Here is a 16,039-nt window from a genome sequence, read left to right as displayed (position 1 = left end):
TGCATTTGCACAGGTACGGACAGCCATAGAGAGGTCTCAAACCAAGAATAAAAAGGCAGCTGATAAGCATAGAAGGGATGTACAATTCAAACAAGGTGATTGGGTCTTGCTGAAATTTGAAAAGGCACGCCTTCGGAAGAGGCCAGGAAAAGAGGGAAAGTATCCTAAACTTTCCAACAGGTACTATGGACCTTTTCAGATCTTGGAGAAGATCAATGATGTTGCATTTCGGCTTGTACTCCCAGATCATTGGAACATGCATAATGCTTTTCATGTGAGCCTATTGAGGCCTTATGTGGGACCGACACCGTTTGAGCCGGTTTTGGAAGACCCACCCGAGGTGGATGAGCTGGAAGAGATTCTTCAACCTGAACAGATTGTTTTTCACAAGGAACGAAAGCTTGCGGGAGGCAAACTTGTTCGTAGGTACCTTGTGAAGTTCAAGAATTATTCAGCTTTGGATGCGAAATGGATGGAAGAGGCCTACTTCGAGGATTACCCAGATCTTTTGAAGGCCTATCTGGAGGCTTTTCAGTTGCGGTCAACTGATTAGAAGCCGGGGGGATGTCACAAATCCCTATATTCTAGGGACATGCGGATGCGTGTCAGGCCTAGAAACATGCGGATGCATGTATGTATTATACCTGGGCATGTGTATGGATCATATGAGTGGATGCATATGAGTCCAAGGACATGGCAGGACATTTGTGGACTTTCGGGCGGTGCCCGTGTGGATTCCGGCCATGCACACATGGTGTGTTATGATGGCAGGCGGAATATTTTCAAGTACAAGAATGATGATAGGTGGTTCTCCAAGTTTACATGTGCACAATGCATAAATGATGCATGCCATAACTTTATTTTACTTTGTGTGACATTGTCTTGCTGCCTGGACAATGCTTGTTATTTTGGCTTGTGAAGTCCGAGGGACCGGGGACGCCCGGGCACCTTGTGGACACGTGTGTGCACTCCTGCTTGGGCCTAAAATTGTGGGCTTATGGGTTTTGCAGGTGGTAAGTGCGTCCACACTCAATTTACAGCTTATTTCATTTACTACTAAAGTTTATTGGTTTGCAGGTCCACACTCATTAATAAGTGGCCGGACAACTTATAATGCGTTCGCATTTGGTTGGACCAAAATTAATGAAGTCCGGACAGCTTATGGCCATTTCCCATTTGGTTGGACCTAAACTTATACAAACAGGACAAATGGAGCACTATGGGCTGGACACCTACCTGGACACCTTATGGGGACACTTGTCAGCCTGTATGTGAACCCACCAAGCCCCCTAGGTGGCACTGGAGAAAGGCGCCTCCTTCAAGAGACCATTTGGGCTGTTTTATTCATAACTCAACACATTGGAGAGCTGATTGAAGCTTTGGGAGTTGCTACAGGGCTGGTTGCTTGCTTCCCGGACTCACACAAGCTTGGATAATGATCCCCACACTCTTCTAAAGGGCTGGTTGGTAAATTTCAGACCTGTATTTTCTGGTTATTGCGAGTTTTGGGCTGGTTACAGGTGTCCAAAGTCAACTTGGACAATACAGGACAGCTCTAGGGACCTCCACAGGGCTGTAGGACCCTTTACAGGTGGATTTCTCGCGATGGAAAGCTGCTGTTTTGGACTGGTTATTGCATAAAACAGGCCGGACAGCAATGGAATATGTGAGCATGGATGTGTCTCAAGGGTTCCTGGTGTAACAGGTGTTTAGGGCAAGCATTGGGAACACTTGCTCGCGGAGAACACAGGTTTCTGGATCAGTTTCTCGCGAGGAAACAGGACCAAAAGATCCATTTACATCCTGTGCAGGGCGGAGTACCTGTGAGGATTGTGATACTCTTGTGCAGGGCGGATGTACCTGTGAAGAGGCTTGTGCAGGGCGGATGTACCTGTGTGTAGGGCGGATGTACCTACAGATTCTCTTGTTTGAGATGTATTCATACATGATGTATTTGGAAGAATCAGGTGCAGGCTGATGGTGAATCCCCAGGCACCCATAATCTTGTACTTTGCAGACTCTTTTGGTAATATAACCTAAAGGGGGGGGGTCAGCCTATCATCGGCCCCTTTATGTGGTGTACTGTCATTTTCAGCTTTGTGGTTGTAATGCTCAATTGTTAAGTGCTCAGAATCTTGTTCACATTTATACGATTCCAATACACGCGTCCGCCTCCCGTTACAGTTGTTCCCATTCCGAGTCCGAACGTCCCCATTCCCTGTTCCGAAATCAGGCCTCGTTCCTACTTCCATTCCACAACTATGGTCTAGGAAGGCTAAATCAGTGTCAAGCCCTCGTTCAACCTATGAGGCTGTGCCAACCCTAGCACTTTGGATGGCTATATATAGGGCTGCTTGAGGCCTAGGATATTGAAACCGGCCTTCAAAAACTTGATGGGCGGTGGAACAAACACTCGCACACAAAACACTTCAACACCCATGGGGACCTAGAAAAGTAAAACAAACAGGGGAGCTAGAGTGCTCCTGCAAATAGTACAAGGACACCGATTGGCCCCAAAACGCAGTGGCGCCCCTTGCGGTATTTCTTTACTTGATCAAATATGAGTACAAAGTACAACTTGTTGAATCCTTTACCATTAGGATTCCTTTTAGCTTTTCACCCAGGACTTTTCCCAATAAGAACTCTCGCTTAGTACATCAAAGCATTCTATAGAGAAGGCACACCTGTACGACACCTCCCTGCCTGGAAAGGTCTTCTCCATCTCAACCATGGATCCCACAATCCTTTCCCAAACAGCAATAGGGCTATACCAAACCATATGACGTTCCTATAGTCATAGCCTGCAGGTAACCGTGAGAAAACTATAACCTGTTCACATGAATCCAAAGACATGCTTTCCACATGAAACCAAAGACATGTATCTGATAAACCATAGACCTGTGTCCATAAACCATAGTCCTGTATCCTCGATACCAAAGTCCTGTTTCTTCACGAAAGACCAATGTCTTGTTTCCATAACAGATAAATCCTCATATGCATCATCCAATCACGATGCCAAAAACCTAGAGAGAGAAAGATAGAGGACGTGTCAAGCCATCCTTGAATACACATAGGTCCAAGACGAAGTGTGACACGCATCTCTTCCAAGAACATCTTCCTGTGCATATATAGCCTGATCCTTTGTATCCTAATCTTGTAAACAAAACCTACTTGCGAAGAGAGAGAGAGAGACTCCTTGGCTGTTAGCCCCTCGGTGCCTCCTTCAGTTCGCCTTCTTCCCAAAGAGATAAGGAGAGAGACCCACGGTGACTGCTTCCACACATGCAGGCACTTGGCGTAGAGAGCCTCCCATCTGAAACTCGTCTGGCTGCCCAATTGTCTGCAGAGAAACTCCTGCCTGACGCCTGCCTAGTTGCCCATTGCTGACAGTAGCCTTTAGATATAGTCGCCTGGTCGCTTTTTACCGGTAGTAACCCATGCTCAACCACCTAATCACCTGCCGTACTGTCCATGCATAACAACACCTGCCTGGAGCCTAGGTGCAGCAGCGCCTTGCTTGTAGGCCATGTGCATCAGCACCTTAGCAACGCCTAGCAGCAACAACTTCCGGCAGTAGCACCCGACAGCGGCGGCAGCAACAGCACTCAGCGGCACCGGCGGCGGTGGCTGTACCCGACAGCGGCAGCAGCTGTACCCGGCGGCAGCAGTACCCGGTGGCGGCGGCTCTGTACCCGGCAGTAGTTGTGGCAGCGGCTCTGTACATGGCGGCAACAGTACCTGATGGCGACACCAGCTCCCCACTCGTAGCGTCCATGTACAACAGCGCCACGTAGACCATCGGCCACCTTGAAGATCCATACGGCGATCTCCCACGGCTTCACCACCACCCTACTCCTTCGAATCTCCGCCACCTTCCCTTATATAAAGAAAGGATGCGTTTTTCATAAAAATGCCAAAAAGCAAAGTATTAAAAACACATGCTTTTCAAATAATAATAATAATAATAATAATAATAATATTATTATTTTATCATCAAAGGTTTTTAAAACCTTATAACTTTTAAAGTTCCTTTTTGTCCCCTTTCACACTTGGGCTGGCCTCCAACATGGGTTTCCTTTTCACATCTAACGGATGCATGTCCACACTGTGCGTCCTGTGTGCTCGTGCCCGTGTCCACCTGCTTGTTGTCCAGAGGGAAAAACACAGGGTCGTAACAGATATCATCTTGTGGGCATTACTTTCAGCAAGAAGCTAGTGGAGGGAAATGCTTCATAGCAAGAGGGCGACCAGGTCATGCTTGTACAGAAGGGGTGTAAGCCCATTAACGCACTTCATCATCAGCTCCACATCATCAAGACACAGCCCATATCCGTGCTGCAGTTAAGCAAACAAGGGCAGTTACAGGGAAGCCAAACGCACAGCAACAGGGCCCAAATCAGCCCCAAGTCGATGTCCAGTTCAGTTCCAGAAGGTCTCAGTCCGGTGCAGTTATGTGGACAGCACTTTCAGTCATTGTACCTCTTAATTTCTTGAGCAAATACACTGGCCAGCGGTGGGAGCCCTTTGAGAGGGTAGTTGGGATCCAATATTCTGTCCTTGTGTATCTACTAAACCCTAATCTCAGTGCCTATTTAGTTTTCAGCATGTGTAATTGCATCGTTAATCTTATCTCAGTAATGCTTCTGCATAGGTGCATGCTACACGATAGATGGGCTGACCTTGCCCTTAGTATATTTTATTACCAAGGAGTGTTTGTAACAAGCTTGTGAATGATCAATAGACCACCTTATTTTCAGTATAACAATATGATCAAAACAAATTCAAGCAAGAGTGTCGATGTTGCAAGTTGCTGCAAGCTCATTGGTAGCTTTGCCTGCTAACTGCCTACCACAAAAGAATCCTCATATTATGCATGTCCAAAATTGGAGGGACTTCCTCTGGAATACCTGCAGGGTCCTCTTCAAGCTCTAACTTAGACGCATCCAAAAATTGAGGGACTCCCCTCCCGAAATAATCCAGTTCTCCAAAGCTTTGAGTGGTAGATCTACTCAAAGAACCCTGGCATTCTTGGGGAGCCCAAAGCCAATTGGATCAGCCTTAAAGTCTTCAAAGGATCCAACAATCTCTCCAAAATCTTCCTCATATCTTCAAGAGTCGTCAACAAGGCAGCCTCCACAGCATTGACCAGCCTCCCAATGCAACAAGAGCAGGTTTTCCCTTGCTTGGGCAGCAATATACAGGTTCTCAATAGTAAAAAAACGACCCGACTTCTACAAGAAAGAAGAGAAATAGTTGTGCAGCCACCAAAAGTGTTATCAAGCACCATACAGCCCTTAGGCAGCAATCAGCTAACCGTGTACAGTCCTCCAGGAGGAAGAACCTGATTGTTCAGTTCATGGAACAGCTTCACATCTGGCTGTACAGTTTACGGGGCAGTTTATTTTTGTTGTACAGCTGTTGAAGCAGCAATAGGTATGGCTGTACATTAGGTTTTGGGCCTCACAGAAGTCGAGTATTGGAAATGAACGGAAAGGAGACCTGTAGGGGCAGTTCCTTATCAAGGGGTACATGCATATCGAGTTCGACTCGGCTACCCTTGTGGAGAAAACCTTGCCATTGAGCCCATTGTAGGACGGGGCGCCCATGTGCTACTTTGCTAGGAAGGCATGACTTCTCTCCGGATTTCTGCTTGTTAGTGGGGTTGACTAGCTTGCTAGCCTTGGTTTGCTTCCCCAGCCTGCTCAAGGAGTACCTCGAGCTTCTCCCGGTGATTGGGCACTCCATTTGTCAGGTTTTAGAGTCACCCGAACCACAGCCTCAACCTTCGTAAGGGCAACAAGACGCCCCTCCCTTTGACATTCCGATGTAGGACCGTCTTTTGGTGGAGGTGATCTTGGATCTTGGAGTGAAGTGTATTTGCATAGTCTTGACTTCTGCACTTACACTAGTTTGTTACCCTTAAAGTTTTAAAAGGATCACTAGATTATATTGTTCTCATTACATGCCTCAGATGTAAGTTTATACTCTCTCTTACTTTATAATAGTAGAGATTCTAGTTTTCTACTCAAGGAGCTTGTGGACTTGGTATCCATTATATGCTGTTTTTCCATCGGTACCTACTAGTTACATTTTTGTCTTGCTATGGGATCTTTTGGGTCTTATTGTAGTTTTTAAATACGAAATAGTTATGAAAAGCATCATTTGGGACTTGGAAATTTTCTTGTGTACAAAAATGGAGATTTATTAGGTCTAGGTCTTTGACTAGGCTTTTGGCAGTGGTGATATGTATGCATTTATTGATTTTTTTGGGACTCTAATGAATTTTAACACCTTCAAGTCCATCAAGGCTTGTTCTCTAAGATGTAATGACTTGGAAAGAAAATCTAAGTTTTTTTTTGGGCACTAGATGCTGGGGTTTTTCGGCAAACACAGACAGCACGATACCCATGCATTTGTTGAGAGGAAATAAGATACCTTATTGAGCCCTTTCTTTTGTGCCAATATTAGGGTCCCCTTCATTAATGGCTTGTGCACATTTTTTATAAGTTGTCCACCCAAGCTTCAAGCTCACATTAGACATAAACCTTGCACAAATAAAAATGGGCCTTGGGATAATGCTTACCACCTACAAAACCTATATGAAAACCCATATGAAAACACCTACAAAACCCATATGAAAATACTTACCACCTACAAAACCCATACGAAAACACCCATTAGGCCTCAAACAGGGTCAAGCACATAACCCACAAGGATGATACTTACTAGGGTCATGCACATACACCCACAAGGATAATAAAACTTACGAGGGTCATGCACATACACCCACAAAGATAACATTTACCACCTACAAAACCCGTTTGAAAACACTTGTTAGGCCTCAAACAAGGTCATGCACATACACCCACAAGGTTCGTAAGCATTCCTGGTCCCATGGACAATCACAAGTTTTGAAACCTGGTAATGTGGACATCAAAAAACAAGTTCACGCATTGCAATTCATACCAAGACATGCATGATTAATGCAAATGCACTGTTGATTGGACAATCTCCCATCTTCCAAGCTTGTAATCCACAAATCTACAAGCAAGGGGTCAAGCAAGCAAACCTATTCAAGTAGGCAAACCATCTAGCATGCAAGAATGTGATAGAGCATATGTAAGCAAGAGTATGGAAGAGAAGAGCTCACAAGTACTCTATTATGTATTGCTTAGTGTCAAATTTTACTTATATATAAGTGCCTAGTTTTCACACTAGGCCGTCGGCCAAAACTTAAAAATGGTCCGGCCAACTAGTCTTAAGCAAGTATATACACAAAGTTCTTAGACTTCATCTAGGTAAGGTTGCCACCACTATTACTAGTCTTAAGCAAGTATATACACAAAGTTCTTAGACTTCCCTAGGTAAGGCTGCTTTATATATTCTAGCATCATCTTACAAAATATAGGTGCCCGTTTGAGCAGGTAAGATGGTGGAGTCCAACCTTTGCATCGTAACGGGCTGCTCGCCGTGCTGTGTGGTATTGTTGCCACAGTTCTCTTAGTGTGCTCAACCACTCCAGTTTTTTTTTTGTTTTTTTTTGTTTTTTTTTTGTTTTTTTTTTTGTTTTTTGTTTTTTGGCATTTATTTCATGCTCTCAATAAACATGCCCCACTCTTGTATCTTAATGTTAAAATGTCTTTTGCTGTCATCAATGCATCCATGACCATGAAGCGGCTAATGCAGCAGGTGGGGATGGGCGTAGGTGTGACTATAGTGGCGGCGGCGACTGTATTAGGTTTTATATAGCAGAAATTGACCAAGGATACATGATACCAATTACATGTAGCATGCTACATTGTGATATAGCTTTCATTACACATTGGTGAGTTTTTTAATTAATGCTAACTATATTGCTACAAACAGTGGTAAAATTATGATGTAGCAGGGCTGGTTGCACGACACACACTGTGGTAGCTCTTCTCTGGATAGTATGTCTGGAGTCCTTGATGCTCACAATGCAACACAGAAGACACTATGGAGTGGAACACCACACAAGAAGAGACAAGACTTCAAAAGGAATGAGAACACTTGCACTACTCAAAGAACACTGATTCATGTCCTTCACTGTACCGTGCACACTCAACAGAGGTCACAGTGAAGAGGGTGACACAGCGTAAGCTGATGACAAGTGACCGGAGAACACAAGGTACAAGTGGTATGAAGGATGTCCTTCAGGTGATGGTGAGGGATGAAGGATAAGGATGTGGGATAAAGGATGTCCTCCAAGAAGATGAGTGAGAGATGAAGAATGAAGGGTGTCGGATCGAGATGTCCTTCAGGATGAGTCGAGGACCATATATGCCTGAGGTTGAGTCGGTGGCATCCTCTATCTCTAGAAGATGCCCTCTATCTCATATGTCTTGGAGATGCCATCGGAGTGTCAGTGCGGTGCCTTCAATGCTGGCGCGTGCACTGCTGCTTCTGGATGGTTCCTCTGGGTTGATCCACTGTGGTGGTGTTACAATGTTAACGGTGTTATGGTGTGACATTGTTGCAGTGTGACACTATTATAGTGTTACGGTGTGGGCACCCTTGGTGGCGACATATGATTGACGATTTCTTCATTATTCAAAGCCGATATTCTAACTAAGGACGTGTGACTTGATACATGCAACCATGAAACATGCCACACAATACGAACACCATGCATGATATACATCTCCTGCACTGCATGAAATATGTGATGTATGATGCCTCGTAAGTCATATATGACTCATGACAAATAACATTATCGCATTTGGGAAGGGCCCATTCTCGAGTTCTGTGTTTCTTTGAGATGAAGAACATTACCTCTCACCCACAATAACATTATCGCATTTGGGAAGGGCCCATTCTTGAGATCTGTGTTTCTTTGAGATGAAGAACATTACCTCTAACCCACACTTAACATTACATAGAAGCAGGTACCCAAAATCAAGTACTGGTTACCGAATTAGTGCTTCCTGGGATCGATCCATGTCTTGGGACAGTAGATGGTAATAAAACCTTGTTTTTAAAACATATCTGGTGTTTATTAGCTCATGCTCATTGCTTACTTTGACATCGTGTATGTGCACTTCCGTTGACTGAATTGAATTTGACCCTTTGATTGTATCAATTTAGGAAGTCAAGCCCCTGGCTTTCTCAAGAGTACAGAAAGAGTGGTTGACTGTTGGCAAGATCAATACAAAATTTATTCGCCAGGGTTTTGAGTGCTCAGTTATTGGGCTAGGGTTCCCTCACAAGACAATGATTGTAAAGGAGGAGTTACACTTGGCTATGGAGTTAAAAGGCTATTCTCTGAGAGCATTCTCAGCCATAGCTAGTGTGCAATCTACAATTCCCAATGACCTCTATATTTCAGCCCTCCTTTTTAGGCCAAAGCTCATTTGTATCTTGATTCTCTATAAGAGGCAGTCGTGATTTCCCTGTCAAAAGCCTAGCCCTTATAAGTCCTTTTTAGTTCCCTAATTTACAGTTTTGAAATGGAGCAGCCTCAGTTTCTTAAACTGATGTCCAATTTGTGACCTTATGACAGCTCTCACACGGAGGAGGATGCAAAACTGAAAATGAGGTCCCTTGTATGGGCAATCCATTGGCCCATTTGTTACTTTGTGCAGCTCATGTGTAGTTATATGCCTTGAAAATTCAATTTGGTTTGCATCAAGATAAGGGGACTAAGCAAGGAGTGAATCAAAAAGCCATGAACACATGCTGAACGGGTAGTGCTCTTAGAGGAGGGATCAATTCTAACCTTCGCAGAGCAACCATTTCCCGCAAGAGCTTTGGTCCTCCATGTGTCCCCAAGTGAGCCTTCTATCTTTTGCTGTTTCTGATCTTGCTTATGGTTATTTTACTATGCAAATTGATAAATTAAAGCATATCAAACCCCTTTCTTGCTTGCGAGCTCTTCTGGATTCCAAGTCCCATGCATACTCTCTTACCTTGCATGTTATTACATGACTTCTTTTTGGGAAAAACAATTAGTCTTTTTGCCATTTATAAAAGATTTATTGACTATAGGAAAGGCTTTGAGACCAACGGAAAGCGAATAGGTCAGGGCTTGGAAGTTATAGAGCGGTCTTGGAAAGTTGTGATTTGCTTACAGCCTCTCTTCAAGCTTCACATCATGATTTAACAATTTGATTGGGTTTAAGGAATATGACGGAAATGAAAATCAAGAGATGCTCGATGAGACGAAGGCAAAAATAGCAGAACAAGAGACAAAGGTGATGTGCCTTCTTTTTAATAATTTGTTTTCAGTAGTTGGAAAAAGGTTTAAAGGAGCTTGAAAGTCCCCATTCTTTTTAGTTTTGGGTTTGTATGCATTTAGAAGTCTAAATTTCTCATACACATGCATTTGCGCATGGTACATGCATACATGTTTACAGATAGTTTTTCTCACTCACTTGTTAGTTCAATCTGTTGTTCCCCACCCCCGCACACCAACAAAACTAACACCGCCCCTCCCCTCCTTTCTTCCTTCCCTGACAAAAAGGAAAACTTTTATTTGCTTTTTTCTACTTCTTCTCTTTGCTACTTACTTAATAAGCATCATATACCCACGAGCATCTGGACTTGTTCAAAATTGAGAAAGCAACTCATGCTTGGAGTGCTGACGAGAACACAAGTATTGCTTTGATTACTAAGAGCTTTGTGTTCGTATCTTTCTCTTCCTCACTCTCATTCACTCTCTTCCTCTAGCACTAGTCTTTATGCAGCTGTATCATGAGAGGGAGAGGGAGCGGAAGAGACAGGACAGACTGTGTGCAGAAGACGGCCGCCACCCTTACCAAAGCAGGTATGGCACTTGGAGGTAGTCGAATGGTTGGATGCAGATGGATAGCAGAGTGATCATCTCCCCCCATTTTAGTACAAACTAGGCTCTCCAGACTGCACACCTCGACCTCTCATGCGATAGGAAATCAACCGGATCATCCGGTTGGATCTGTTAGCAGTCACCTCCTGTCTCTGCACTATGTCAGGGCCTCTGTGGTGGGTGTTCCCACCCAGTTTTGGTGTTTCCCCATTTTTCCTCACTTCCCTGTATTTTTCCCATTTTTTGCTACGTGTGGGAGGTTGTCTGCTACCTGTCGGCTGTTCCATTTGCTGGCCGACTGATGGTTGCATACCCGACTGCTGTCCAGCCTTGGCCGACTGCCCTTGTGCTGGCCGACTGCACTGTGTGCTGGCCGTGGGCATTTGGGCTGCTGTTGGCTGTTTTAGTGCTGGCCGACCAGCAGCCTAGGGCCATATAAAATGGCCACTTGCCCTCCACACTTGTCATTGAGCACTCTGGGATTTCTTGGTGTATATATAGCAGAGTTACACTTTCTTCTCTCTCTTGCATATGTGTATTGCTCTTTACAGCAGTTGTCTTCATTTCTGCTGTGCATTCTGACATGGTATTAGAGCCCCAGGTGGCTTGAAGCTTGGAGATAGTGGGACGTCGAGGGTTTGTTGATTGGATACTGTTTTGGGCTGTACGGGACTTGGAGATCGGGTAGAAGGCGGCCATCACCGTTGGACAGCCACCTTGCATTCTATTTGAAGCCTCTTCTTCTTCTTCTTTTTTCCCACCCACCCTCCCTTCACAAGACCTTGTGAACCCTTGAGATGGCAGATTTGCTTGAGATGGCTGAGAAGCATGTGAAGATCCCGACACTCCCCACGTTCCCGGTGGACCGCCTGTTGGACGGGAACAACTACGGCATATGGAAGGTAATGATGGAATTTGTTTTGGAGTCGTATGACTTGGCTGATTTCATTGTTGTTGGGGTTCCACGGCTGGAGTTAGAGGAAGGGAGTTATCTTCTCTTCGGAAGGAACGGGAGGCACAAGCATAGTTATGGGATCATGTCAATGCCAGAGTCCGTTCTTTCATCTTCCTCAATTGCACACCACAGGTGATCAATCATATAAAGCATATGACGTTGGCCAGAGTTATTTGGCAGCATTTGGCTTCTCTCTACAACAGGGTATCGCCTATGAAGAGAATCTCCTTGGAAGTTCAGATGTGGGTGATGAATTCTGCAAAGTCGTCGACGATGCGAGAGCACATCAACAAGCTGCAGGCTCTTCAGCAGGAAGTTCTCCAGGCAAGGAAAGAGATATCATCAGAGGATATGGCCATACCGTTGCTGTCACATTTGCCCTCTCAGTACTCAGCCTTTTACTCTTCTTTGATCACCAGTGGCAGGCTCAACACCATCACATTGGAGGAGCTTGTGTCCATGGTCTTGGACCAGGAAGAGCGATTCACAAACCCTCCGCAAGGCGGAGGATCTGAGGCCTTAACTGGCCAACGGTCGAAAGGCCGTAATAACAACAACAAGACCTGTAATGATTGTGGCGAGAAAGGACACTATTGGAGGAAGTGTCCCAAGTGGACTGGGAAGAGTGCTGATTCTTCAGCTTCAGCTGCAAAGACTCGAGTCTTTGTGCACTTGGAGATGTTGGACATGGATGCTTCATCTTCTTCGAGCGAGGAGGCAATTGCTTCACCGCAAAGGATACTCGAGAATGGATTCTTGATAGTGGAGCTTCTAGGCACATGACTCCTTCCCGTGACTTCTTTCAGGATCTAAAATGGCAGTCAGGTCGCATTTTCATTGGCAACAATTCCACCATACTGATACACAGTGAGGGCAGGATGGAGATCATTCTCGATGGCAGAGGGGGGAAGTATTCCTCTTGTGTTGTTTATGTCCCCGTACTTGGTTTTCATCTATTGTCAATGCATGATGTGTGTAAGATTGGCTTCCGGGTGGAGTTTGAGGAGCATTTTGTTGCTCTACGGGACCGTGAGACTGGCCAAGTTGTTTGGGAAGCGGCGTGGAGAATGGTATATACAAACTCTCCGCACTCTCCTCTTTGACAAGTACTCAGATTGGTGATTTGTGGCACTTTCGGTTTGGCCGCTTGAATGTGGATGCGCTGTGGCGAGCTTTCCCGGACTAGATGGTGGTTGGCTTGCCAGATGTTGGCAGCAGGCAAGGGCGCTGTAGTTCTTGCATTCGTGGTAAGCAAAAGAGGGAATCTTTTCTGAAGCAGCTTCCAGGCGGGCTTCGAAACCTTTGGAGTTGGTACACACCGACTTGTGTGGACCTATGCAGACAGCCTCCTTGGGAGGTTATTTGTAATTTATGCTGCTTGTTGTTGATGATTGTTCCAGATTCACATGGGTTTGTTTCCTTTCCCAGATTTCATAAGAAATTTCTCACTAGGCCGACCAAGAGTAAGGGACTCGAGATGCCCATGATCGATTATGATCTTCAAGTATAGGACTTGGGAGCATTGTAAGAGCACTTACAATATTAAATGATGGGAATTATAATATAAGTAAAGATGCTCGATACAATGTGTACGGACGTTGTCGATGAAGAACCATGTTCACCAAAAGTGGTTAACACTTGTAGTCCTAAAAGCAACAATTGACCTAAGAACCATGTTCAGCAAAAGTGGTTAACACTTGTAGGCCTAAGTGCAACAATGGACTGTGTTGTTGCAAAATAAAGACATTCAATAACATGAAATCACTGGGCGGCGCGCTAATTGCTAACCTAAAAATGCTCTAATGGTGATCAGAATTCGCAAGCATGTGGGGGTGGCCCCCCCCACATTCTTGCAAAGTTTGGTCCCCATCAGAGCATGTTTGGGTACGATGGGATGGGGAAGAGCGGGATTTTCCATGGCCTCTTAAGTACCAAGAGACCTAAAAAATCCACACTGGGTGCTAATTGCTAACCCAAACATGCTCTGATGGGTGACCAAAATTTGCAAGCATGTGGGGGGTGGGTCCCTCTCTCCCATGCTTACAAAGTTTGGTCCCCATCACAGCATGTTTGGATATGATGGTACGCGGAAGAGTGGGATTTTCCATGGCCTCTTAAGCACCAAGAGACTTGAAAAATCCGCACTGGGCACTAATTACTAACCCAAACATGCTCCAATAGATTTATGGGATATAACTCTCTTTCCAAGGGACAGACCCCGAAGATTGCACAGAGTCCGTGATAAAAGTCATTGAGCGGAGCTTTTATAGGCAAACTATGCTTTGATGTCTTGTATCATGCGGGATAAAGAGCCCACTTCTGTCAAGGAAGCCCTTGCACAGGATACTTGGAGGAAAGCCATGCAGGTGGAACTGGATGCCATTGAGAAGAATAACACTCGGGAGTTGGTACCGAGGCTGTCGAAACGGTCTGTCATTGGTGTCAAGCGGGTCTTTAAGACCAAGTATATGTGAGATGGGTCGGTGGACAAACACAAAGCCAGACTTGTGGCTAAGGGTTATGCTCAGCAGCCTGGCATCGACTATGAGGATACCTTTGCACCGACAACAAGGATGACCACGATTCGGACCGTTCTTGTTCTTGCTTCTTCTCAGCGGTGGCCCGTATATTAGATGGATGTTAAATCTGCGTTCCTTAATGGTGACCTGCAGGAGGTGGTGTATGTTGAGCAACCTCGAGGCTTTGAGGTTCCAGGATCAAAGGGGATGGTTTATAGATTGCGGAAGGCCTTGTTTGGTCTCAAGCAGCTCCCAGGGCTTGGAATCAGAAGATTGATTCCTTCTTTCTACGGACTGGATTTTAGAGATCGGTTGCAAATCCCAACCTAAATCTCTTTCAAGAACGTGGCATGGTCACGTTGAGCATCCTTTATGTGGATGACCTCATTCTTATCGGCAGTCATATGGAGCACATTGCAGTGACGAAGGCTGCCTTGTCAAAGGAGTTTGAGATGACCGATTTAGGCTTACTCCACTTCTTCTTGGGATTGGAGATCTGGCACACCCAGAGGGGGTTTTTTGACTCTCAGTAGCGGTATGTTCATGAGTTGCTTGAGGCCTTTGGGATGGAGAACTGCAAGCCTATCACGTCGCCGATGGACCTAAACACGAAGCTTACAGTGAATGATCCTTGTGACCAGTTGATGCCTCTCTGTACCGGAAGCTGGTTGGTTCATTGATCTGGTTGCTAAACACCAGATTGGACTTGAGCTTTCCTGTGGGGCTGTTGAGCTCATTCATGCAGACGTCGTTGAAGTGTCTCATTGGGACGCAGGATTGTGGATTCTTGTGGTATCTGCAGGGTACGAAGGATCTTGGACTCTTCTACAGTGCTTGAGGTGACACGAAGGAACGAGTTCGACTCCAAGGATGGAGTGACTCAAGATTGGGGAGGAGATCCAGACACGAGGAGATCCACATCAGGCTACAGTTTTTCCCTCGGCTTAGGAGCGGTTTCATGGAGCAACAAGAGGCAGCCAACTATTGCCTTGTCGTCGACAGAGGTGGAGTACTGGGCTGCTTGTGGTGCTGCTTGCGGCGGAGGTTGCTTGGCGAGATTGGGTTTCCACAGAAGGAGCCCATGGTTATCTACTGAGATAACCAGAGCTGTATCGCTATTGATCGGAACCCGGTCTTCCATGCCTGGATCAAGCACATAGAGATACAATATCACTTTGTTCAATGGAGGACAATGCGGGGGACCTCTTCTCTAAGTCTCTCCCTCAGGCTATGCTCCGGTGGCACTCCAGCTCATTGGGGTTGGTTCCACATCCAGGAGCTGAGAGGGGCGGTTAGCAGTCATCTCCTGTCTTTTTGCTACGTGTGGGAGGTTGTTTGCTACCTGTCGGCTATTCCATTTGCTGGCCGAGTGATGGTTGCATACCCGACTGCTGTCCAGCCTTGGCCGACTGCCCCCTGTGCTGGTCATGGGCATCTGGGCTGCTGTCGGCTGTTTTAGTGCTGGCCGACCAGCAGCCTGGGGCCATATAAAATGGCCCCTTTCCCCCCACACTTGTCATTGAGCACTCTGGGATTTCTTGGTGTATATACAGCAGAGTTACACTATCTTCTCTCTTTTGCATCTGTGTATTGCTCTCTACAGCAGTTGTCTTCATTTCCGCTCTGCATTCTGACAGGATCTGCATGGCCTATACATATGCCAGACCTGGGTGTCATCATCAGAGAGGGATGAAACGTGAAACTACAGAGAGCATTTTTCGGACTGATTCTTTGAGATCCTGAGGTACATGTAGATCCACATGC

General features: G+C 45.6%; 1 protein-coding gene across 7 annotated transcripts in view; it reads left to right on the top strand.

Moving 5' to 3' along the window:
• Positions 1 to 16,039, top strand: part of LOC147635184 (uncharacterized) — a 149,061-nt gene that overhangs the window by 44,562 nt on the left and 88,460 nt on the right. For 4 of the 7 annotated variants that reach the window (XM_086802391.1, XM_086802387.1, XM_086802389.1 and 1 more), the window contains exon 3: positions 10,140 to 10,211. The exons of 2 other annotated variants lie outside the window; for them this stretch is intronic. In XM_086802391.1, the coding sequence (XP_086658517.1) occupies positions 10,140 to 10,211 (72 nt within the window). Of the gene's footprint in view, positions 1 to 9,520; positions 9,790 to 10,139; positions 10,212 to 16,039 lie in introns of all 7 variants that reach the window. One more of the 7 variants, XM_086802393.1, reaches the window with a different exon arrangement.

This window comes from Cibotium barometz, chromosome 9 (genome assembly GCF_041138505.1).
Source record: "Cibotium barometz isolate CiBa-2024 chromosome 9, ASM4113850v1, whole genome shotgun sequence".
NCBI classification, from domain to species: Eukaryota; Viridiplantae; Streptophyta; class Polypodiopsida; order Cyatheales; family Cibotiaceae; genus Cibotium; species Cibotium barometz.
The sequence above is the reverse complement of the archived record's forward strand: the minus strand, read 5'-3'. Positions and strand labels throughout refer to the sequence as shown.